The sequence below is a fragment of the Talpa europaea genome (genome assembly GCF_964194135.1).
Source record: "Talpa europaea genome assembly, chromosome: 5".
Taxonomy (NCBI): Eukaryota; Metazoa; Chordata; class Mammalia; order Eulipotyphla; family Talpidae; genus Talpa; species Talpa europaea.
The window spans coordinates 124,238,351-124,264,972 of record NC_140071.1 but is presented as its reverse complement, the minus strand read 5'-3'; the positions used below and the strand labels follow the sequence as shown (position 1 = coordinate 124,264,972).

Sequence of the window (26,622 nt, the reverse complement as noted above, 5' to 3'; positions counted from 1 at the left end):
GCTCCCCTCAGCAGTGTACTTCGGTCCTTCTGCCTGCTCTGCTCCCCGCTCTGGCTCTGGTGAATTCTCTCACCCTCCCGCGCTTCTGACTGTACCCAGTGCATGTATAAACAAAACAAACAAACAAACAAATAAAGAAAAAAAAAACTTATAACTTGAATTAAACAATAGTCACAAACGTGTAAGAATTTAAATTTGTAAGAATTTAAAAGAATTTAAATTTTGTAAGAATTTAAATTTTGACCCAAGAGGGCCTCCCTGATGGCGCAGGCGATTGGGTGCAGCGCTGTGAAGCTGTCCACAGCCTGTGCAGTGCTGGTTCGATCCCTGCCGGCCTTGGAGCAACCCACATGGTGAGCAGACCTCTCCTATCCCACCCGCTGCTCCCCTCAGCAGTGTATTTCGTCAGTCTGCCTGTTCTGTTTCCCGCTCTGTCTCTGGTGAATCCTCCCACACATGTGGCCTGCATCCCAGTTCTGGTATAAATAAAATAAATCTTTTAAAAATAAATAAATAAATAAATTTTGACCCAAGAACTATAAGCCTCAATTCACTGTTTTGTTGCTGTGTTGTCCCAAACCTTCAAATCTATCATACTTGCTTTGGAAGACAATTTGTATGCTTATGTACAAATTATAATGGTTAATGCTCAAAAAAAGTCAAATATAATAAGCTAAATATAATATGCATTTTGTCATATGAATGTTGTGTGCACGTATATATGTATTTACTTTGAATCTATAAAATCTTTAAATTATAATTTTGCTCTTGGAATTGGACAGATGAATGTAATTTTGAGATCTTTTCTTTTGTAGGAGAAGAGGGGGTGGAGAAGAACAGCCAGCAAGATAAAAGAAAACAACATTATTGACCTGTGTAAATAATGGAGTGTAAATAACTTTGGAGCCCCCTTTATTTTTTGGTTTTTGGTGGATTTTTTGGGGGGGGTGGTGGAGGCTTGAAGTAATGGGCTACCTTTATATATCTTCTCATTCGCTTCCTGATTCCTTACTTAATTGAGTTCCATTTGCTTCCAAACCATTTTGGCATCCTGAGTCCATGTAACTTTTAGCCTTATTTATTCCCTATTTCCTAAGCTGGTACACCTAGTGCATCCCTGATTAATTTGTCCTCTTTAATATAAACCCAAGAAAATTGTTGCTTAACTATCCCAATAGGCAGCTCAAAGTATATAGCCAAGAAGTCCCATATTCACAGTTCCAACCATGAAGGGTCACCTACTGAAAAGATGGTTTTCATGGAAAAAGAATAGCACAGTGATTACTTGGTGCTAGGGAGAAGAGGATTTGAGATGCTGTTAAAGGTACAAACTTGCAATAGGAAAATGAAGTTCTGGACATCAAATGTGTAACATAGTCACTACTCCAGCAGTAGCATATTATATACTTCAAAACTGCTACAAGACTAGATGCTAAATGTTCTCTTAACAAGAAAGAAACAATAACTATATGATGTGATAGATGTTCAAGCTACAGTGGTAATCATATGGTAATATGTAAATGTATCAAATCAACATTTTAAATTTATACCATGTTTTTATATATGTATTATCTCAATTTAAAAAAATCTATTCAATAAAATGTTTTTGTGAAATTTATTCAGACATTAACTGTGTCATTTTTTTAAATGAGGGATTTGTTTTTATACAATGCTGTAAACAACACAATTTAGATGTATAGGGCCATACCTTTCAGATGTGTGTTACCATATCACACACACTACTAAGGCACTCACAGTCCTTCACTACAGTCCACAGAGATGTTCCCCACTTTCCACTCTCCTCTTTCCCCTCTGGTAGACTCCATTCTATAGTCATATTTCCAGGGTTTGTTGCTGGTTTGATCTTCCTGACCCTTTGCTTTGTTTCACTATAGTCCACAGAGAAGAGACAAAACCTGGTATTTGTCTTTCTCCTTCTGACTTATTTTGCTTAACATAATTCCCTCCAGTTCCATCCATGATGTCACAAGAGCCAAAGTTTATCTTTTTTCATTATTAAGTAGTATTCCACTGTGTGTATACTAAATTTTCCTGATCCACTCACTTGTCTTTGGACACTTAGGACTTAGGTTACTTCCCAAAAAGTACCATGTTGTAAAGCTGAATGTGAAAGAAAATCCCCATGGATAGACATCCTTACAATATTCTTAAGAAGAATGCAATTGCCAGGAATTAATGTAAAACCTATGTCTTAGCACATGGGAATGCTTTGGTTGTAGTAGACAGGACTTCATTTGATAATGTCAATATTTACCCACTGACAAGATTCCCATCACCATCAGAAACAGAGAACCCCCTGGGAGAATGTATGCCCTGGTCCTCTAGTCACACTTATTACTTCTTCCAATACACAACTTACTATTTATATACTTTTTCATTATGTGCACACTGGTGCACAGAATTAATCACAATCCTGTTATCATTCCATGAATGCTATAATTGGCCAGATATTTTAATAATGTAATTAGAACCATGAAAAAAAGTTCATCCAAAGAAAAATTAAATATTTTACAATGACTATATAGAGATATGGTTTTTCACCCCATATTCCATCTTCCAGACTCCCCTACATAGTTACTTATTCAGAATCCTGCATTTGTGTGTGTTATTGCTTTAAAATTATGGTGACCTCTCTTTACTAAAACCTAAGGTGTATAAAAAGAAAGAACTAGTACAGAGGACTAAACAAGCAGAAATGCAAATTACCTATATAAATCTTATAATTTCTAGGGAAGTTTGGAAAAGCTGTTTTCCCAAATATTCAGCATTCTACTTACCTGGAGACCCTTACTTATCCAATAATTACAGCTAAAAAAAGTACAGCACATAATTTAAAATCTTGAAAGAACATATTCTCTAAGTATAAAAGCAACAGGTAAATATCTTAATAGTTATTCATAGAAAAACCTCCTAAAACAAGAAATCAAAGCACCAATTTAAAAAAGGGGAGCAGGATGTGTAACAAATCCTTTTCTACTAAAATCCAAATGGGCAACATAAAAAGACACAAGCAGATCTGTAATCACTCAAGCAAAGGCAAATGAAAGTTCAGGTCAATGGTATCAAGCAAAATGTTCTTTGCAACAAAAAAACTGAGTAAATGATGTTCAACAGCGCAATGAAATGATGGTCAGTATCCCGCTGCCCCTAATACAGGGAAAGCTGTCTCAACATAAAAGAGTATCCATACATTAGCTTTTCACTTCAGTTATAGGTAAGGTTTATCCACTACTGATAATGAATTCTTAAGAGAAACAATGGAAGAACCCCTAATACAATCTCACAAAAGGAAATAACAGTAAACAATGTTATCAAATAGAAGAATTTCTTCTTTTCAAAATCCTTGGCATATATTTAAGGACACATTAAAAGCCATGACTATTGCTATGTTTGATCAGTTACCTTATTTAATTCTTCTTTGGTGAGAGATGCCAAAAGGGTTTTTCGGAACCTTCCTTCTTTGTACTTCTGAGTGATAAAGTTTTTTCTCTTTTCTACTGGTGAATCCACTTGTAATTCTTCATCTTTTTTAAGATTACCAGCCCAAAAGTCATTTGCTCTCTTGTTTCCAATGACGATAAAAAGCTGGTGTCAAAAAATTATAAATTATATTAGTGCATAAAATACATTTGAATATGTAGAAAACTATAAATTAGAGCATAACCTCAGTGGAAAATATACAAAAATACATGAAAGATAGTGTGTGTGTGCACACAACATCAACCTGGGCCTGTCTGTGCATCAGCCCCGTGGGCCAGAAGGACACAGGAAACTAATGGAACCCATAAAGTTCACAGTCCCTTCTATGCAATGCATAATAAAGTACCTAAAAAAGAAAAGAATAAAAGAGTATGCAAACAATTACTATCCCTAGTTTAAATACAGCTTAATTGCTCTTAATAATGGTAAATTATTAGCTAAGGGAAAATGCAAATAATACAAATTGTAGAAAAAACATTATTTTTTTGAAGCTCACACTGACATAGTTTCATTTAAAATGGTTGAGTAGGTGGGCTAAGGTGGTCAAGGAAGGTACTGTCACAAGAAAATGGAAATGAGGAGACAGAAAGTTAGACATGATCACAGTTAATGACAGAGCACGGTCAAGATAAAGAATAGTAAATTATGCCAAATTCAGTTTTCATTCATTTTCTAATAATTTATGCATGTTGGGTTAAAAAGAATGTAAATTATGGCTTAAAATAAAGTGATGTCAACACTTTAATTACAGTTACCAATATTAAAGCTCCTTGTACCTTTGGTTTCTAAAATAACTATCTCATTTAGGAGACACTAAGAAAGTTGAAATAAAAATTTATTGCCATCAAGCAACCTGCAAGCCATTTTTATGATATGAGAACTTTATCAAAAAAGTTCCTGAAGTAATTTATGCCACCCACTGTGTGCCTCCTCCCTCTACTGATTTCTCTACTAATCTCCACGATACCACTTAACGTACCTCGATGAGTTCATTGCTCCAAATGCTGGCATCCATTTTGAGACTTCTAACCTTGGAATCTTTTGGTCCTAAAGATCTATGTTGTCCTGAAGCCAAAAAAGACAATTGCATTTCTCTTTTAATTTATATATAAGTGAATTCACCTTTAAAAAGGTATATCTATATGTATAGATCTTTTCAACTTAAAACACACCAATATCTATTTTTCTTAAATCCAATAGTTCTGAGAGTAGTGGTGGTAATCATACAGAAATCATAACCAACTAGAATGAAGAGAGTAGCAGTCATCTTCATCACTACTCAGTATTAGTAAAAACAAGTAAATTTTATACTTTATTTTAAAATTCCATACATTTTAAAATGCGTATGGGGGAGAGAGTGTGTGCATGTGTATACATACATTTACATGGATATACGGGTGTATGTTCATTGGTATATATGAGTATTTTTTTTCTTCACTGGTAATTGACAATTGGAACAATTTGGAAACATAGGTCATTGGAAGCCTTCTATAATGGGTCTGTTTAAATCCCATATATGTGAATACAGGTAACTATTATCTTTTAAAAAGAAACTAGGGCCTCTATGGTGGCACAAGGGGTAGAGCACCTCACAATGAAGCAATCCACAGCCTCTGCAGCACGAGTTCAATCCCTGGCCAGCCAGGGAGCAACCCACATGGTACAGTAGACCCCTCCTTTAGTGCCCGCTGCTCCCCTGAGCAGTGTATTTTGGTCAGTCTGCCTGTTCTGTTCCCCTGCTCTGTCTCTGGTGGATTCTCTCACCCCCCACACCTCTGGCCTGTGCCCCAGCTCTTGTATGAGTGAATAAATAAATCTTAAAAAAAAAAAAAAAACTAGCCACAATTCTGATAAATGTGTACCTAAAATGTGAGGTATATTTTTATTCTGCTATTACACCTGAAAGAAGATAAGAGTCTGAAACTATTATCATCGACTATAAAAAGAGATGTATAAATCATCATTCAGTCTTTGTTAGGCATCCAGGCATATGTCTGTTGCTTTCTTTCTAAATTGAGAAAGTAAAAACGCACACCGGACATTATTTTTTGGATCTTAAGAAATTTTTGCCTATGAGCATAAAAGCTCATTCCTCTATCATCATTAAGAGATACATTTCCTCCCTGTTTTGATATGAAAGTAAGCAGAACACAAAGCACTGGGTTTGGGGGCAATAATTTGCAAACTTTTACCTTTTGAAAGATTACTTATTAGCAATACTGAAAACAGTCAAACTTGAAAGCACATAGGAAGAGGTGGAAGGTATTCCTACTATAGCCAAGGCAAGAAATAATATCATCAGACTTCAGATCCTGAGAAGATAAAACTGATGGAACTTGGCAGACTTTAAGGGAAGTATAATGGTTCAGAGGGTCTCTTGGAAGTTAGGCATAGGTGTTAAATAGATAGTATTGCTTGACATGAGGATTTGGTATATAGGAAAAAATGCACTTTCATGTTGTGAGCTGTGTAGCAAAGAGAGCTCTATTTTTAACATGTTACTTTCGAGGTTAGTTGGGCAAATCCCTATGGAGATTCTAGCAGGTGGATAGAAGAGTATGGTGTCCAACAGAGTAAGAATCATTTGCTTAAAAATGAATGTTAAATTTCAACAATAAATATCACTCGGAATTCAGAGTAGAAGAGAGTTGAGAATGCAACCAAAGGAATCAACCTATTTTAGGAGCAGGCTGAGGAAAAGTAACCTGCAAGGGAATGACCAGAGTAATAAGAACATACTAAGAAAATATCCTAGACAGTAAGGAAGGATGGGAAGTCTTAGAGAGATTGGCCAAGCGTGTTAAACACTGCAGAGAAGGTAGACAGGAACTAACCACACAGAAAATGAGAGTTAAAATACATTAGTAAGTGTGGTGAAAACATTTTCTTGGAGTAAAGAGAAAAGTCGGCTCATTACAGAATTTGTAAGAAAAACTAGGAAGTTAGTGGAACTAGGAAACCCTGTGCAGGGCCTCCCCTGGTGGTGCAGCGGTTGAGCACTGGGCTGCAAAGCTGCCCGCAGCCTCTGCAGCACTGGTTCAATCACTGGCCGCTGGCGAGGGTCCCACATGGCACGCAGACTTCTCCTGCCATGCCCGCTGCTCCCCTCAGCAGTGTATTTCACCGATCTGCCTGTTCTGTTCCCTGCTCTGGCTCTGGTGAATTCTCTCACCCTCCCGTGCTTCTGACTATACCCAGTGCTTGTATAAATAAATAAGTAAATCTTTAAGAAAAAAAAAACCTACTATTTAAAAAAAAAAAGAAAGAAAGAAAGAAACCCTGGGCAAACTGCTGGTCCTGAAGTATCTTGCCCATGAAAGGAAAGGGAACTGATAATGGTACACAGAGGGAAACGGGAGGTTTTCAGAAAGCTGTTAACAGACATAATGCAAGTTTACATCCCAAAACAAATAAACCATTGATGAATACTTGGGTAGAGAGCGAAAAGGGGATGAGGTGAGATGCCTAAGAAAAAGAGGGAAGACAGGGAACAGAAATAGAAAGAGACAGCCTTGGACAGACCAAAACCACCTCTTCCAATGAGACAGGAGAGGAGAAAAGAATGGGAACAAATACAAACGAGAGGAGGATTAATGGATGCTCTTTCGTGCTTGCTACTGATGTTGTTATTTAGCTCATGAGGGTATCTCTCTTAGTATGATGAGAAGCATGATCATACAGAGCTCCAGAAAAGCGTGGATAGTGAAGCAAGTGCTCCTCTCCTAGCTCTAGCTCAGCTAGGAGCTAGAACTCCAAATTCTCTCAATTACACCCAGACTCAGCACTAATCTTGCCCTAATCATACTCTAATCTACACAGGATACATATAAGTTACTATCTATATATCTTTGGAGGAATGTCATGTCTAATACATCTTCCCAGTTCACAAGACTAGTCAGGTACCTGGCAAAACTGGAAAACTGAAATAAAGTTTATGTTGTAACTTTCTCCAAGGACTCTATGATTGCATTTCTAAGCTGGGATCCATTTCCCTCATTTCACCTGGACAATTGCCTGAGCTGCTAAACACACTCAGCTGTCACAGTCCGTAAGGGGTAAGGTCACAATAAGTGTGATGACTAGTTTCATAAATGTCTATTTTCCTGTGAAATGACACTACACAAAAATTCTTATTGTAAAAGATACTAGAGCTGGTGTACAAGTGAAGAACTCAGAACAATCTTGAGGTGAAAAATAATTCTTACAAAATATGATTGGAGAAAAATGAGCAAATCTTTCAAAAATTCAAGCATGTTCAGAGTTTATTCTAAATGTGCACTTAAAATCTATAAATTTTAATGTCTTTTTAAAATCCATGCCTGGACATGAAAAACTGCACATTTAAAAATCAATTTTTACCTCTAAGTCATGCATAAGAGAAGGTTAGAATCATAAAATATTTCTGGATTTGATTACATGTAGTAAGCTTCCTCTGTTTTTATTTTTCACAACCATTATGTGGGACAAATTACATATGACAATAAAGAGCATTCAGTGCCAGTCTGCCACCGAACAGTGATGAGCATAACTTAGCACTCATTACCTGCACACTTCTTACAGATGACAACACAGAGGTTGATGGATGCCCAGTCAGGATCTGGGGCTTTACAATCTGCACAGCTCCTGTTGGACTCATTGAACCAAATCTTCTCAGCTACTTCATAATCAGAGAGAGTTTCTGCTATCGATTGCTGCACAGCTTCAATCCACTCTTGTTTTTCTTTTTCAGACTCTGCTGTAAAGCTGAAACAATTAACGTTTCTGCATTATCGATCTCCCTTGTAAAGGCCAATTAAGCAGTATGTTCAGTTTGCATATTCATTTCACTGGCAAATTAAACAGCAACTGAAAAATATGCCTTCCAGGCAGTTGGATAGTCTTTCTGTTAAAAATCATCTAATTTAAAAATCTATTTTTCCTTAAATTTTCTGCAACACTTGTGTCTTTGTTTACATACCTTGAACCAAAATTAACATACACATTTTTCTGACAGGAGTATAAAAATTGCTTGCTAGGTCAAAAGCTTAAATATTAGGCCATGTTTCCTAAGCAGTGGTTATATAATAATCAATAAGAGACTGGCAGAGTTTCAGGACTATTGGATAATTTTGCCAAAAAAGTATGCCATGATAGTCAGAAACTATATTATCAAGAACACCCACCAGAAAATTTGATTTTTGCAATCTTAAAAATAGACTCTTTTTTTTAATTAGATGAATGTCCAGATGGCTTAAAGAAACCGAGAAATCCAAAAAATTTTAAGTGATTACTATTCTAACAGAATACTAACTCATTTTTAACCATGTTCTGATGTATTCTGTCTTAGTGTTTACCAAGTACCTTGGTGAAGGGATAAAACATTAAATATCAATGTACTCCCTCAAGAAATACTAAGTGCATACTATGTACCTGATTCTAATTAATGGGTCACAATAAAATTCTGTTCTGAAGATGGAAATGCTTTAACATGCGATGAAATTAACAGATAATTAGCATATTCCAATTCATAAGAATAATGAGTAGCCTACATGGATTATATTTTATATTTTTGAAGCATTTTGTGGCTCCCTCATCACTTAAATAAACTTCTTTGTGGTTTCTTCTTCTATATAGAGATTAGTCACTTCCAGTACAGTACAATGGAAAAAGACATTTGATCTTTGTCCCCGGGTTCTAGTTCATAGCATCTAAAACACTTGGGATTTCCTGCTTGATAAAAGGGTCAGTTGCATGCCAATGGGATAACTTGTGGTTGGGACCCAGGTAACTTCAAGATGAAAGCTAGTAGTCAGAAAGACCCAGGCTGGAAAAAGGATTGAAACTTTAGGCTCTAGCACCTGACCTCTGGGGAGGGGATATGGGCTGGCCATTGAGTTAAACACCAACAACCAATAATTAGATCAATCATGCCTAGTTATGAAACTTACAGCAGGGTTTGGAGAACATGTGCACTGGTAGACACAGAAAGGGGATGGGGCTTGGAGGCAACATATCCCAAAGAAGAGGCACTCTCACGAACCCCCACTTCCTTGCACACTCCTTGCACTCTTGTACTCTTTATAATAAGCTGGTAATAATAAACTTTTCTTGAGTTCTGAGCCATTCTACCAAATTATCAAACCTGGGAGAATGGAAGTCAAGGCCAAGTACCATTTGTAGCCAAGTAGGACAGAAGTATAGATAACCTGGGGGCCAAATACTTGAGACTGGTGTCTGAAGGAAGACACTCCTGTGGGACTAAGTCTTTAAACCTGTGGGTTCCAATGCCCCTTCTGTGTAGTTGATGGCAGAAAAGGATTGAATTCTAGGATACCCAGTGTGATGTCCAATTAGTCGGTGAGAGGAAAAACTGTAGAAATTTGGTGTCAGGAGTGCTGAGAGTAAACAGTTTAACTAATATCTACATTAAATTGAGGCTTGAATCTACATATGTAAAAATGAAGCTTATTATTCTCTATATGATTATTTTTTCTCAAAATGTGAGTCAGAAGACATAACTTGATAGAAAAAAATGAGTAGCAGACTTATAGTATTTTTTAAATTGCTGTTAGTCCTTGAACAGTCTAAAACAACTGCCTCTGACATGCATGCTACTTTGCAATATGTTTATTATTTGTTACAAATGAATTAATGTGGTTTAACTCAAAACACATTGCCCTGTGGCTCTTCTGCATACCAAAGTTTGAGAATTAAAGATTATTAAACATATTAAGAACTTTGTTTTCTGTTTCGTTGTTGTAAAAAAGCAAATACTGGAATAATATGAGATGTATATTGAAATGTTAAGCTACTTTAGCAATAAGTGCTATAAGATCCATTCAATTCAGCATGATTTTAGCTAGAGTCTTTTTTAGGAAGTCATTATGAAACAATTGTAATTAGGGATTGATCTTAAAGGAAAGATTGTATTTGATTAGTTTAAAAGAATAGAAATAGCAGTACAACTTAAAGACAAGGAAGTATTTTTTACTACATATTTTCAAAGTATGAAAGGGATTTTTCATAAATTTTTGATAATACAATTAACATACCAAAACCACTAATGAGGCATTTTAAGAAACTACTCAAATCCCATGAAATTAGTATCTTTGCAGTTTTCATGATTATTCAAGTCATTTTTATAAGGTGTTTCTATATACTAGTCAATAAACTGGACAATAAAGATCATAATTTTATTGTCTTCTATGAAATAAAACCACTAATAACAACATAAAGTGCATCACCCAAGATTTCCTCTAGTAATACAAGCACACAATGAGTTAGGGTAACTTACCTAAAACTTCTGTAGGGGGTGATAATTTCAAAAGATTGTTTCACAGTTTTGTCCACTTGCTTTACATTTGCTACATTCATAGGAATTATGGTAATTCCAAGTCCACTCTTAAAATCCTGTTTGGGGAGAAACAACAAGAAAATGTTAAGAAACAAAAAAGTCATTCTTGAAAGTACAATTATATGTTCTAAAATCTAATAAATTTGTTGAATTTTATTGCTTATATGCATTTAGAGTTGAATAATGCATTGAAGATTATAATATCTACTCAAAGGGTTAGAATTTGATTTACCAAATAATTTCAACATTAAAAGACATCACTAATCTGACCTCAAAAAATGAATTACCTATGGTGAACAGGTTCAGATTAAATGTGCTCTGAATTCTTAATTATGATCAGGAGAAAGCAGATATACCAAAGACAAATTACAAAAAAAAAAAAATGCATTTTCAATAAGGACAGTTGTAGCAGAAACTGTAAAAGATGCTATATAAGCTAAAAGTAAAAGTAATATTTTCCAACCTCCTTTGTACCAGAAGGGGCAATGTGTCATAATTTTGGTCACTAAAATATAGTTACCTGATAGTATGGGGCGGTGGAGGGGGTGGGGGTTGGAAGGAAAGCTTTGGAAGAAGAAAGACTTTCACCTCTTGCCTGTTCATCTTTTTTGGGAAATAACATCTAGAAGCACAGAAGCCATTTCATCCTTAAGATAAAAAGTTTGAAGACAAATTCTTGGACCCCTCGGATGCCAGAGTGAGAGAAAAAAATAGGACAAACCCTGTTTCCTGAGGCAGCTGCAGTCCACTGCCTTCACTACGAGATCTGTTAACACAAATAAATTCCTATTTGTTTAAGCAATCTTTCAGGTTTTTGTCATTTGATTCTACTTGATAGTGCTTGATTCCTGATGGATAAAAATATTATAACAAACTTTCCCCACTTGCAAAGGTATCCAGAATTTTCATTCAGAATTTTACAAAAAGTCTTCGTTTCTTGTAAAGGTATATGTTTTTGGTTAAAATGAGGAAATAACTCATTTATAAAACAAATCATTAACTGAATATTATTTTTTCTGATGAAAGAACAAATGGCTCATTTGGTTAGAGAAACAAGTCAGAAAGTGAGAGAAATACAAAAGAAGAGGATACATGCTAATTACTGGACAATAACTAGCAGTAATTGATACCCTTCCACTTTGTATTGTAAGCCCACTTTAAAAAACTGCATTTAATGTAATCTATAATAGAGGAAGAGAGAATCAAACCTTTCCAATCTGCCCATTTAAATAAATTCCAGCATATGGACACAGTGAGATACTCATTACACCGGAAATAAAGAGCAAAAACCAAAGTCTCAAGTATCTATACCAATGCTCCTGTTGGCTAAGATACCTGCTGGAGAGATTTCCAAAGCATGTGATTGGGAACTTAAGCTCTCCTTATAAATTAGGAAGTAAAATAAGGATACCAAGGTAAGATATTTTTAAATCAGCCTTCCGACGGTCCAGCCTAATGTGGGAAAAACTCTACAACAAAATAATTAGACTACAAGTACTCAAACAATTCTCTGTGATGAAGCTTTTGATAAGAGCTGGATTTGAGACCATCCCCAGCTCTATTCTGAGAGGTGTTGTCTGCAGGTACTGTGCATTACCAAGGGCAGAGATACATATTCAGACCATCATACCAGCAGATGGCAAGACTGATAACCTTTTGCAGAAACTGATGAGCCTCATCAAGGTCCCAGCCTGAAAAGATGTCCTCTAATTTCTACCAGCTAATCAAAAAGTGTCTATGTTTAAAGCTGAGATTTCTGGTAAAAAACAAAGTGAGGGTAAATTCAAGGCCCCAAATTTCTCCCAAGCAAGGCAAAGATGATTTTTGAATCTGGAAAATGTATAGGCCATTTATCAGCTGTTTGCCATGGCCATATGGTTTTGAGTAATTAGAGTATCCACTGAACTCTCTGGCACAAATGGACTGTAAAATGTACAGCAGAATAACAAAATAAATGTCAGTGCACTTGAGAGCTATTAAATATAAAGTTGCATTTCTTATTTAAAATATCTGTGATGATATTAAGCATCTTTTCAGGGAACATTTAGAAAATATGCAAAATCTACCTCATCCCTAGATGCTCATCAAAATTACCTGTGTTGATCTCTCCCTGCCACCTGAGATTCTAACCCAAGAATCTTCTGGTTAAAGCAAAACAAAGTGCCATGATTCTCATCTATAGGCACAACTGAGAAAAACTCAATCAGATAACAGAACCAGCTGCACAACCTACACAGCATGCATCTGCAATGTTTATTATCAGAACATAAACACTTCTCTCTGCCTTTTGTAGAGCAGGAAAGGATGCAATCAGATTATTCGAAAACCATTTGAAATCATTAAGACCACAGGTTAAAAATAGGCTGGCAAAACACAGTGACATATTGATTGTGAAGATCCAATTTGCCCTGGGTGCCAACCCCTGTGCTAATGTCCAGAAGTTTAAAAGCATCAGTCTTCATTAAGCATAGATAGTGAGCTCCATAATTGCTTTAATATCTATTTGTGCAGTGCTCTGAAGCTGATAAACAGCTATGCACTCTCATTTGATTTTCTGAGTAATTCTTTGAAGAAGGCAGAGCACATATAGTCATTTTTTTAATGGGCAAATTGTCCTGGCAAAATGGTGTTTTTTAAGTACTTAGTGGGTGCCCAGAAGTCTGCATAGAAGACAAAGACCAGACAGCTGTCTTAGGGAAGCTTACAGTCTAAGGAGGGAATGAGAGAAAATTGTAAAAAGAAAGAAAAATGCATGGCTGCAGGGTAAGCAATGAATCCTGCCTGGGAAAGAGTCATGTTCATATGAGGTGACGTTTGACAAAACAAACCTCAAAACCCAAACTAGCTTGATCAGGTACATCTCTCCTGCTTCAGTTCACTCACCCGCAAAGTGAGGATGATTGTAGGTAGTACCTACAGCGTCAGAGTGGTGAGGATGACGTTAATACATTAAAAAGGCTTAAACGAATGCCTGGCATACATAGTGCTACATAGCCCTATTTAGCTACTGTTTTATTGTTATTTTATACCTCTTGAATTGAAACCAGCATAATATATTGTCTGTTTAAAAGTTAATTATAAGAAAATGTTTAAAAATAACCTGCGGGTATATATAAATTTTTAAACCTGAGATGGAATGTGAAAGCTAAAATTTTCAAGAAAATTCAAAATAAACTATTAACTACATGTGATTGTGTGCACTATTTTCATTTTTAAAAAAATAGGCCTAAGTCAGGAACAAGGCAAGTTTTTAACTTTCGAAATGCTATAAACTAGATTGAAAAAATAGCGTAAAAATTTATTGGGCAAAGTTGTATTACTAAAGAAAGCACAAAGCTACAAAGAGATGCTGGAGTAAACATCTCACATTTAATTTGCTGTCATAATAGATGGGATCTCAAAGAGCAAGAGTCCCATCACTGGCACTACTAAGCCCATGGCCAGGCCTGCAGAGTAGATCCAGACCTGCAAAGGTAGGAATTACCAAGTGGACACTGGCTCGGAACTAGGAAGAATGTTGGCTGTGATGTTTCCTGGCTGTATGACTCCTGGCAAGTTATTTACCTTGATCTCAATTTCCTCTTTTATGAAAGGACAGTGATATCTACTTTATGTAGCAATGTAGTAAAAATTAAAGAAATACAAATTTAGAGCCTAAAACACTCAGTCAGTACTTTCATTGGGGGTTTTCTAAATACAGAATTTGTCTTCAATAAAAATAATCCGATTTTATTTATAGTGACTGAAAATATTCATTCCAATGATTTCATATTCAACATCCAGATTAGAATTAACAGCAACTCATCAGTAAGATACTAAAATGGGTTATTTGTATGAACCTGCAGCTACAGAAGCTGGTTAAAACTACATTTTAAAATTATATAGTGAAATGAGCAAAATGAAAGTTTGAATCCTAAACAGAAAATTAAAGAAAGATTTGTTAACCCCATTTTGCTTAAATTTCAAATCTATTTTTGGAAATACTGGATGCCAGGTTCCCATGCCAGAATTTTTAGAACTCGGTACTTAAACATTTGTTGAAAACAGATGTGGCATTGTATGACATTGGCACCGGATTTCCTGGGAAACACCAGATGCAGAGTTTGGCCAGATACAGAACCCAGAGAATTTAAGGCCACCACCTACATCCTGCTGTTTCTTTCTGTACCATATAACCCATAGCCCTATGAGATCTATTCAAATTCTATTAGAGTTCCACTCCCATGCCAGACACCAGAGACATTTTGGTTGGGGCAAAAGGGGAGAATGATTCTCTTGTTATTCCCTGATTTGAGAATGTTCGATCAAGTGAATTTACGTAGTCAAAAACTCAATGCCACAATTATCATTAAATGGATACACAATCCCAGCCGTGAAGGCATCTGGTTGTAATTAATTCTGTAGTAATAACATGATATTCAAACAACTTATCAAGAAAAGAAAAGAGACTGGCTGACAGCAACATAAAAAATGGAAACCAAAATCAATTTTCTCAAATACATCACATGTTCATTTTCAGAAATTCCAATCAACTAGCAAAACCATTTATGTAAAACACTATATATGACAACAGATATACTTCATGTATGTTCACATTATACTATCTCACTTAATTTTTTAAAAATAGCTTATATTCTACATTTACATCATTTCAAATAGAGGTATACTTTTCCAGCATACAGAAAATCTGTAAGTTTTGAAATGATAAAAAGCAATATAAACAAAAACTAAAAGATTAAAAGTAACCAATATCTCAGAAAAAGTTGCAGAAAATATGCCAAGAGAGGATTATCTTTATTATATAAAGAGATTAGTTATGAAAGACAACAAAATACTAGAAGAAAGTAGAAAGATAATTCATAAGTAAATTTAAAAAGAAATTTTTTGAAAAAGATAAACATAAAAGTTAATCACAAATAGGGGTGTAAGAACTGCGAGTGGAGGGATAAACTAAAGAAATATTAACCTCATTAATACTGTTGAAAGCTACCCAATTTCCAACATCAACAATATTATTTACCTAGATGTTTACATTTTTAAAGAAAATTTAAAAATGAAAAGTGTTTTACTGTGTCTAGTTTTTGATCACCTGCCACTCAATCACCTGGGATGCTTTACTCAAATGCAGATTCTAATATCTTATCCCCAGAAATTCTCAGTCTATGGTACTGGGATGAGATATCTGGAATTTTAACATGCAACTAAATTAATGGTCTTAGAGACAGTAATGCATCTCCACACCCATGACAACATTTAAACTAAAGAGATAAACTTAATTGTCTGAGCCAATTAGTAGCAGAGCAAGAATGAAAACCTAGAACAGCTACCATCCAGTCCAGTCTTCTTTGTTCTCAACAAGCTCTCAAACTTCTTTTTTAGTAACACTTCAACATAGACCATAATAGCAACCTTCCACCTCCCTCTACCCTCTACTTACTCTCTGAAATTGCTGCCAAAGCAAATGAAGAAAACTATGATGAGACAAGAAAAATGAATATACTTCATGAGTTATAGAGGCCTAGGTCAAATGTTTATTTTTATTCAACTCATGCTATAGTTGTGAGTAATAAATTTATGGGTTTAAAATTTTAAAAACAAAGTAAGTTTTTATGCAAGGAACTAAATTAGATCTAATCAAATTAAGATAAAGAGGTCAAATCTAACACCTCTTACATTTTTATGAAGATCTTTCTCATCATCTTTAATATAACCAGAAGATCATTTCTTGTGTTATGACTTAAAACTTTTGAAACTGAATCAAATTATTCTTTTTCTAAAATTTCATTGAAGTAACATTCCATTATAACATTATATATTTCAGGTGTTTATCATTATAAATCAAAACTTTTTCATTATCTTTCAGTGTTCTTATCCATGAGAAAAACTCCTTATTTAGCACATCACTTCAGTTCTTCACATAATCTGCTCAGCCATGTGAGAAAACCAGTGGGCAACATTTCTCTGGAGAGAAAGGCACAGACCAGGATGTAAAAATACATCAAACTGGAGGGTATTTCACAGCCTGAACCTGGACAGCCTTCCTCAATACAGCCACACAGTCTTGAGCCAACTAGTTGTTTTTTGTTGTTTTTTTTTAAAGATTTATTTATGTATTTATAAAAGAATCGGGGTACAGGCCAGATGCACTGAGAGGGTGAGAGAATTCACCAGAGCCAGAGCGGGGAACAGAACAGGCAGACTGATGAAATATACTGCTGAGGGGAGCAGCAGGCAAGACAGGAGAGCTCTGCTGTGCCATGTGGGACCCTCGCCAGACAGCCGGGATCAAATCGGCGCCGCTGAGGCTGAGGACAGCTTCAGAGCTCTGTGCTCAACCGCGGCACCACCAGGGGATGCCCGAGTCAACCAGTTCTTTAAGACTTGACTCAAGACCAAGTCTCTTTAGACCTAATCCCATTTAATACAATATTTTTTTAAAGAATATATACATAAACAATAGTATGCACATTTTAAGTGGTAAAGGTTTGTGTTTGTGTGTGCACACACATACGTGCCTGTTAGTGTATAGAAAAGGACTTGAAACACACATACATTAAAAATAGGTTAACTTCTTAAAAGATAGGTTAAGGTTCAGCATTAATACTTTTAATTTTTAAGGAGAATATACTCATTTCTTGTGTCAAAAGAAGTTTTTCTAATTTCTAGATTTCATTTAATGTCCTTTTTATAATTCCTGAACAAATCTAATTAAAGTCTGAGTTTAACCACCTATCAACAATGCTTATCTTGTCTGACTTTTCTTACAGGGAAGACATGGACCCTTCTCATCATTTTGAGAGGACATGACATGGATTCAATGTATGTTGGAGACATACTCTGAAGCTCCTAGGCAACTAAATTATTCAAGGCAAGAATGCTTGGCTATTTCTAAATATCCTCTTTTTAAAAGGTCACAAACCTTTTAGAAATCTTCTTTTTAGCATACTTTTTAAAAAGGCAATTTGGTATAGTGGCTACAAAGCTAGTTTAAAGTTACAAAATGCTGGTTTTAAATTTAATTATGCATGATAAATTATAATCCTGAAGCAAGTTATTTAATCCTCATTTTCCTCATCTAAAACACATGGATGAAAATATCTTTCTCCTCCGTTTGTGAGGAAGATTAAAAAGGAGTGTTTATAAATCAGCGTAGTACCCATTATTCAACAAATGGTAAACATTATGCTTTTTATGCTCAATTATTAGTATTAAATGAATAAAACCATAAAATTGCTATTCAGAAAATGTTAATAAAACTTTAAAAAACATCTAGTTACTTCTAAAGAATGAAAAACTCACACAATCTAGCTAACGTAAGCAATGAACCCAATAATTTTTACACAACAGGTCTGTGCAAGCAAAAACTGAATACCTCAATTAATTAATATCTATACTGCTACATTAAAATGCTATATGCATTTTTTTAAGATTTATTTTTATTTATTTATTTATTTAATTATTTATTTATACAAGCACTGGGTACAGTCAGAAGCGCGGGAGGGTGAGAGAATTCACCAGAGCCAGAGCGGGGAGCAGAGCAGGCAGAAGGACCTAAGTACACTGCTGAGGGGAGCAGCGGGCGGCAGGAGAGGTCTGCGCGCCATGTGGGACCCTCCTCCGGTGGTGGCCGGGGAGCAGCCAGAGATCCAACCGGCGCTGCAGAGGCTGCGGGCAGCTTCGCAACCCAGCGCTCAACCGCTACGCCACCGGGGAGGCCCTGCTATATGCATTTTTAAACTTCATACCAATAAAAAAAGTTTTAATCATCTACTTCACAGACTAAAAATGTTCATACTTAGTCCCTACACTTTATTAAGCTTTACATAACTACTCTTCTTGAAAATTATGCTAGCTATCCAAGTTATTAATATGCCAAATTGTGCTCAGCAATGCCTTCCACAATTAATTGGCTAAGAAATCTTATCCAAAAATATACTAATGAGTAAGTTCACACTTAAGTTCAGAGAATTCCTTGATAAGGATTGATAATGTTCTTGAAACTACTATTTGTTTTGAGTTGACATTTTTATTTCTCATTATGAAATCAGTCAGCATTTACATTTCACCTTATCATAACCCATCATAATATATCATAAAATGAGTTCCTCTTAGACCCAATATCCAAAGTACAGTGTTTAATTCAAGAAATAATTACTAAGCACCTAATATATTCTAGGCTGAAGAATTAAGTAAGACTTCATTTCCCAAAAAAGGTAAGGGAAAGATTTTCTTACACATTTTAAAAACCAGGTATGTTAGAGAAAGGATTATCTACAGAAACAAATGAAGTTAACAGAATTTGTTGAAATTTTATTTTAATCAGTCCCCTCAAAGTATTTAAATTCTCTGTTGAGTCCATCGTTATTAACCAATTTTAGCAAGTCAAGTCCATCACATGCATATAAAATGATATACATATATGTATACATAAATCATGTGCCTCTAGTATATTAATTCCTGTGTAAACAACATATGTGCTAGAAAAACAAAAAACAGATCCCCCCAAATGCTGCAAACTCAAGAAAATGTTACTTGAGCCTACTTTATAATTTCTTTTACCAAAAAACAAACAAAAATAATCTACAACAGGGCCTACCTCATCAACATCTATAATGGCTCATTGTTTGTAATTATTCTCTCATGTAGTCTGGTATTACTTCAGCTAAGAAGCGCTTTTTAAAACTTATTTTCAATAATTGTGTCTATGCCTTTCGAAGATGATGTCTAGTCTCAAATTTAATGTATATCACTTCCCTGCCACTGGAGTTACTGAGAAAATTCAACAACACTGAGATATAGATATATACCTACTAGGGCTTCCCTGGTGGCACAGGGGTTAAGTCTCAGTGCTATCAAGCTATTGCCAGCCACTGCAGCGTGAGTTTGATCCTTGGCTAGGAAGCTGACCCACATGGCAGGCACAGCGACCTCTCCTGTCTCGCCCACTGATCTCCTCAGCAGCGTATTTCAGTAGATTTGCCTGTTCTACTCTCCACTCTGTCTCCAGTGAATCCTCTCACCCCCACACCTCTGGCCTACACCCAGTTCTTGTATGGATAAATAAATCTTTTAAAAAAAAGATACGTACCTATTTATAAATGCATATACAAACACGCATCTTACTGAGGTAATAATGGCTTACAATACCATATATGATTCAGAATAAAGGATGACACCTCTTCAGATGTGTTACCACATCATACACACTATTTTATTTAGTGAAGTATTTGTTATAAGCGAAACTCAAGTAAAAACACTCATACAGCTAATAAAGTATAGTTGTTAATGGAATCAAGGAACCACAACTTGCAATTACTGTAGCATAGCTCACCTGTTCATTTTTGCAAAGCCACACGCTGTTTCCACTTAATACAGTAAAAATTTTGGCTTTATATCCTCTCAATTCAAGATACCCACATTTCTCAGGAACAACAACTGCTTGAGACTGTGAGGAAAGGGACTGTGATTTCAGTGCATTTAACAGTATGCTAATCCACTCATTTCTCTCCTCTGAAAACAAAGACAGGAGAAAATATAAACATTATATTTATCACTTACTTATCACATTAATCACAAATACAAACATTATATCACCGTATATAAGTGGTATGTAGACACAGACACATGAACAAAGTTCTACTCTCTCTGCAAGAGATAATTCAGATACTTTCTCACAACCACAATCTGAAAGTTATTGTAAGTAGGGTCAATGGTCCAACTTTTTAAGGAAAAATAATTGTAAAACTTAATACTCAGTCATCTTGCAGCCAATACCACTGGCTTCACCTACCAGTTGCAAAAACTCAGGATCCATTCCAGACCTGATGAATCAGAATCTTTATTTTAAGAAGATCTCCAGATGATTTGTCCATATTAATATTTAAGAAGCACTCATAGATTATTCACGAGATTGGATTTTCTTTTTCAGTAGAAGTAATGTGACTGAACAGTTAATAGATTGTACCTGGCAATTCAGTTATTTAAATGCCCAGAAAATCTTTCTTTCTAACAGTCAATTGAAACTTAGTCAAGAGCACACTTGCCTTGATAATCTAATCCATTTCATTTGCACTCTCGTCACATCTTATTTGTAAACTAAAACTTTGTCCTCGGTCCTCCCCGGTGGCACAGTGGTTGAGTGCTGGGTTGCAAAGCTGCCTGCAGCCTCTACAGTGCTGGCTGGATCCCTGGCCACCAGCGAGGGTCCCACATGGCACGCAGACCTCTCCTGCTGCTCACTGCTCCCCTCAGCAGTGTACTTCGTCACTCTGCCTGTTCTACTCTCGGCTCTGGCTCTGGTAAATTCTCTCATCCTCCCGCGCCTCCGACTGTACCCAGTGCTTGTATAAATAAATAAATAAATCTTTAAAAAAAAAAAAAAAAAAAAAAACCTTTGTTCTCACATTACATAACAGCTAAGTGATTTCAACTATGTAGAACACACTAGGTTATGGACATAGGAATTTGACCATGCCCCCCTAAGAGCAATTAAAGCTGTAAGTTAAGTTAGATATGCATACATAAAACACTATAAATATATAAATGATAGGTGAGTCAATTCAAAAGTGCACCGGATTTGCTTAAGTCATATAGCAAAGTACTATTAAAATTGGTGGACTCTAATGTTTTAACACTGACAACTGTTCCTGGATTTACACAAAAAAAATAAATGGGGGGATTTATAGTAAGTCTTGAAGAAAGGATGAATTCAAAAGTCAAAACTGGAGTCAGAAGGGAAAAGCTGAACACTAAGAGGAAAACACAAGAACAAAGGAAGAAAGAACCAACATCTGTTCAAGAACTAACAACTGAGTGTATTTATAATTCTGAACTCATAAGTTAACACTGAAAAATGTGGTTAGAGATTCTGTAGCACCTTTGCAAGAAAGAATAAAAGGTAGCTTGGTATTGTCAACTGACTGGACAAAGAAGGTGGGAAGTTCTTTATTAACAGAACCACTTCAGGTTTTCAGTTTCTTCCCTTGAGCGTCTAGAAGACTGATAGCAACACGGGAATGAAGGAAACTTATGCAAGAGAAGACCCATAAAGTGGGTAAATGTTTCATGTACATGGAGACAAAATGGACAAAATTAAGGGACAACTGCATTTATGAACCTAGAAAAAAAGACTAGCAAGAAAGCAAAGGAGAAATGGCTGTTAAGGCAAAGGGAAAAACAAAACAGACTGAATTTCATGCAGGAAACATTTTAAGAAGGAAGGAGAAAAAAATAATAAGTAGAGCCCAACTTCGGGAAACTGAATATTATCTCAGATCCTTCTAGGACAGGTCTGGCCAGAATTACTTCACTGTGAATTGAAACAAGTCTCCATATTAGATTTGTTCACATCTGAACATGAATCTATTGTCAATCACCTTCATTTGTGTACACCTTCAAAACTATTAAAGACTTAAGGCCAAAGTATTTGATAAACACTCATTTCAACACTTTATTTGCAGGGGTTACATAATTCCCAAGTAATACTGCTTGTTTACATCAGAATGAAATATTTATCAATCATTAACAATATGCATCATTAAACTACGAGACATGGAAATATTCTGGTACCTTAGGTCAATGTCAATAACAGCAGATACAGACTGTACTAACAATTATGATTTTGGTAATGCAATAAATCTGGTGATCATTAGTTTCACAAAAGATACTCCTGCCAAGTAAATGATATGTAATGACTTTTGTATATTTGTGCTAATTCACACAAATCACTGAGTTTGAAGTGTAGGCAATAATTTAATGAATGGAGACAAAGGGTTCATGGCTTCTAGATTACTATTAGCATATATTTCAATTTCTCAGGAAATAATTTGAATTTCTCAGGCAATCACATCTGTCGGACTTAAGCATATTATGGCTACATCTCCGCAAATGGCTCCTTTAAAGCCTGGAAGATTACCTAGCTCCTGAGGGCCTCATTTACTGAGAGGAAGTAAACAGTCATGAAGAAGAAGGGAATTAATAGTAACATACAGCTTATTCTTAATTACCCATGCCAATGGAGATAAACAGTGATATAGATAATTCAAACATAAGAAAATAGATTAAAGCATTTAGTTGTGCAATGAGTACATACTTGCACATGGGGACTATGCTTTGATAGGCCACAATATTAAAAAAAAAAAAACATAAGAATGATGTCCCCTTGCACTAAGTGTCTTGGGCAAAAGTTGATAGATTCTAGCTGTTTCTGCCCTCAAACCAAGATGCTTTCATTCTTTCCAATAACAAATATTTATTGATTGTCTATCATGATTTTAATACTATACTAAAATAAAATACCATTCTTCCTGAGAATATGCTCTGATTCAGATAAAGTTTTGCTCAAAATAAAGCAATCTAGGGTGGGGGAAAAAAGAATGGAGGAAAGAAGTTGGGGAAACAAAAAGTGTTTTAATCACTATATCCTTGTGATTATTGCACAACATAAATAAAAGATAAAGCAAATTCCCTCAAACATCAAATTGGTTCTTGAGGTTTTCAGGAATGACAACTTATGTGTAAGAATAAAAAGAGGGTAAAACAAGAGAGACTTAACATTCCCTGGACAACCAGTAGGAGAAGGCATATTCCTTAAAAACAAAGCACTGACTGACTGATTATCCTAGAGATTACTATGCAAGGGTTGTAAAATACATTAATCATAGAATCTAGCAAAGTTTAGTGTCACTCTTACTTTGATGTAATATTATAATCTAAAGATTCTTCAAGGTAACCCACGATCAATATTCAATAAGGAAGTATTACCCAACAGGGTTGTTCTTGAAATTGATAAAAAATATTCATACAAATAATTACTGAGCACCTATAATGCACCAAGACGATCTGAATATCAGGACTGGAAGAGTGGACAAGACAGATGATGACCTCATCGCCTGGAGGCTATATATTACACTGTCCACAAGTGCATTTTGCTCTCAGTAAGATGGAAAGACAACAGAGCACGTGGCATGGTCTGACATGATCTGAATTTCTTGTTGAATGATTGCTCTGACAAGTGTGTTGAAAATGTAACAACAGTCCAGTCAACCTAGGGAGGTAATTACAATAGTCCAAATAGAAGTAGTGGCTTGTATGGGTGTGGTAGTAGAGTGGAGGTATAGAGAATTGGTTATAATGAATTCCTATTTCATAGTGAAACTGGTAAGACTTGCTGATGAACTGGATGTGAGATATGAGAGAGAAAAAAAATGCAAGATAGTCAATACAGGTACGCAACAGGGAACTTTTCATTTTCCTGGTTCTCCCTCTGACTAACAAATGGCCCATTTCTTGCTTGTAAAACATTGAAGATTTTAATGCAGGTAAGTCTGTTTGTCCAAAGGGGGAACTGGCCTGTTTCCTATTCCAAGTGCTCTTTAAATTTTTTTTCTTTATGAAAAAGAACTTTATAGTATCATACCCACCACGGGAGGGCCGTGTGATAGCCTCTAGAACAGTTACTGGGATGACACATGTGCCTGCCTCTCAGGGATCTAGAATCCGCTAAGGAGCACAGGGGTTCATGGGGCCTGCAACTGAGAGCCAGTACTGAGAACAGCCCCGAAAACAGAGTAAACTGGAATTCTTAAGTTCTCTTCTAACTAGGAGGGCTGCCCACTGGATAAACCACACCTATCTTGGGAAGTAACACACCTGTATGTGCAAGCACACTGTCCAGGGGGACAGACTGACTGGAGAGCTCATTAGCACTACTGCCCTCTGACCAGCTGCAAAGGTTCTGCTTGCATAAAGCAAACTAATTTTCTATTTGAGGCAGAATATTTTAAAACTATTTTTCAGCATAATTCACTTTCAATGAAAAAATTGTATTTTAGGGGAAACTGAAGCCTTAGCTGAATCTGGGGTCGGGTGGGGGGAGGAGATGCCAGATTATAGTCCAGTCTTAGCACAGACAGCAGGGAACACAGCAGCGATTAGAGTGATGCTGGCTTTAGTGGAGACAAGGAGTAGCAGCACATATATTAAAAGGGCATTCAGAACCTGACCATCAAAAATGAAGAATTCATCTCTGCTAAGATGTGAAAACCAGTGCCTCTTTCTGTTTGAAGCTGTGACCTTCCTTTTTGGCTAGATTAAAGTAAAGTTCAGTTTGGCTTTAAGTTCATAAAGCCAAATTTTTTATAAGTCGCTATGGATAATTTCTGAGCTTCTACAAAATGAAAAATCATTTGTATACGTGGGAGGAGATAAAGTACTTAATAAAATATATTTAGTATTTGTTGAAGGTTGCAAACTAAAAATATACACGCAAACACAATTTGTATAAATACACACACAAACATCTACATACACTTATCTTTTACAATATGAGTTGTTATTATGGAAAAATGAATTTCAAAATAACTTATTCAGTAATTCTATGTCTCAGTTTTTACCGAAGCAATAATTTCATGGGTTTAAAAATTAAATACCTAATATTTAACAAACTATTTATACCAGTTAATGAAATTATCTTATTACTAAGGGGACACTGGTTACATGGTTGTGTCTTAAGAGGCATAGGGTCTCCCCTTTCAGGCGCTGCTACGACATCACATTCGCCACCAAGACAAGCATCTCCAGCCACCACAGTCCAAGAATGAAATTCTTGTACTATGTTTAAAGCACAGTGATGAACTCCATACCACAGAAGGATTTATTGGTCAATTGTAAATATGTAACTTTTAAATGTGTGGGTTGATACATTCTACTTAAATAAAATGTGTCTGTTTAACTTTTAACTGCTGCAAGTGAAAATGGCTAAACAGATTTTCACACAGGCTAGAAGCTTTATTTAGTAGGTCTATCTTAGAATGCAGGCTGTGTGGCAAATGTGAAATTCAATTTAAAAATCCAAGGGTATGGCAATAAGCACCTCAATGAGATAGGAGTCACCATTCAGGTCAGTGAAACCAAAGCACAAGGGAAGACCTTCACAATCGCCCCTCAAGAGGAGCAAAAGAATTTTGCAAAGCATTTTGGGACTGTTGAAAGACAAAAACTGTGATTTCAGCTGCAAGTCCCATATCACACATCACAACCGTGGACAACTTTGTGAATTTCATGCAATGATTCACAAAAAGTGGTTTATGACATAGACAATCCCATATAAAACATTTGAGCTCAGGGGTTAGCACAAATTTTCTGTAAAGGCCTAGACAGTAAATATTTTACATTGTACTGGCCACATAGTCTGAGTTACGATGACCCAGTGCTGCTACTGAGACACAAAAGCAGCCAAAAGACAAGACAATATATGAGTGAGAGTAGCTGTGACCTAATGAGAAAGTAAGGAGTGGGCCAGATTTAGACTACAGGTCACAATTTATTATCATCTACTGTAGGGCTATAGCTTTCAACAGTTTTTAAAACAGCAAGTCAAGTCAGGAACCATTTTTACTTTACATGTGGGCAATACATATATAGACATGTTTCACATGCCTTACCCTTACTGTGATAACTTACCCTAACTGTGATAGGGTAAGTTTTGTGCTTCTTTTTTTTTTAAGATTTTAAGATTTTGGTGCTTCTTTTTTTTTTAAGATTTTATTTATGCATACAAGAGCTGGGGCACAGGCCAGAGATGCGGGGGGTGAGAGAACACCCCAGAGACAGAGTGGGGAACAGAATAGGCAGACCGACTGAAATACACTGCTGAGGGGAGCAGCAGGCGAGACAGGAGAGGTCTGCCACACCATGTGGGTAGCTCCTGGCCAGCTGGGGATTGAACTGGTGCTACAGAGGCTGTGGACTGCTTCACAGTGTGGTGCTTAACCCCTTGTGACACCAGT

General features: G+C 36.0%; 1 protein-coding gene across 2 annotated transcripts in view; it reads right to left on the bottom strand.

The window, feature by feature from the left end:
• ARAP2 (ArfGAP with RhoGAP domain, ankyrin repeat and PH domain 2) overlaps positions 1-26,622 on the bottom strand; it is a gene marked incomplete at its 5' end in the record, with an annotated part of 152,210 nt that overhangs the window by 87,556 nt on the left and 38,032 nt on the right. For both annotated transcript variants that reach the window (XM_084233136.1, XM_084233135.1), the window contains 5 exons: positions 3,424-3,606; positions 4,481-4,566; positions 8,045-8,244; positions 10,775-10,890; positions 20,166-20,344. In XM_084233136.1, coding sequence (XP_084089262.1) covers positions 3,424-3,606; positions 4,481-4,566; positions 8,045-8,244; positions 10,775-10,890; positions 20,166-20,344 — 764 coding nt within the window. The remainder of the gene's footprint in view (positions 1-3,423; positions 3,607-4,480; positions 4,567-8,044; positions 8,245-10,774; positions 10,891-20,165; positions 20,345-26,622) is intronic.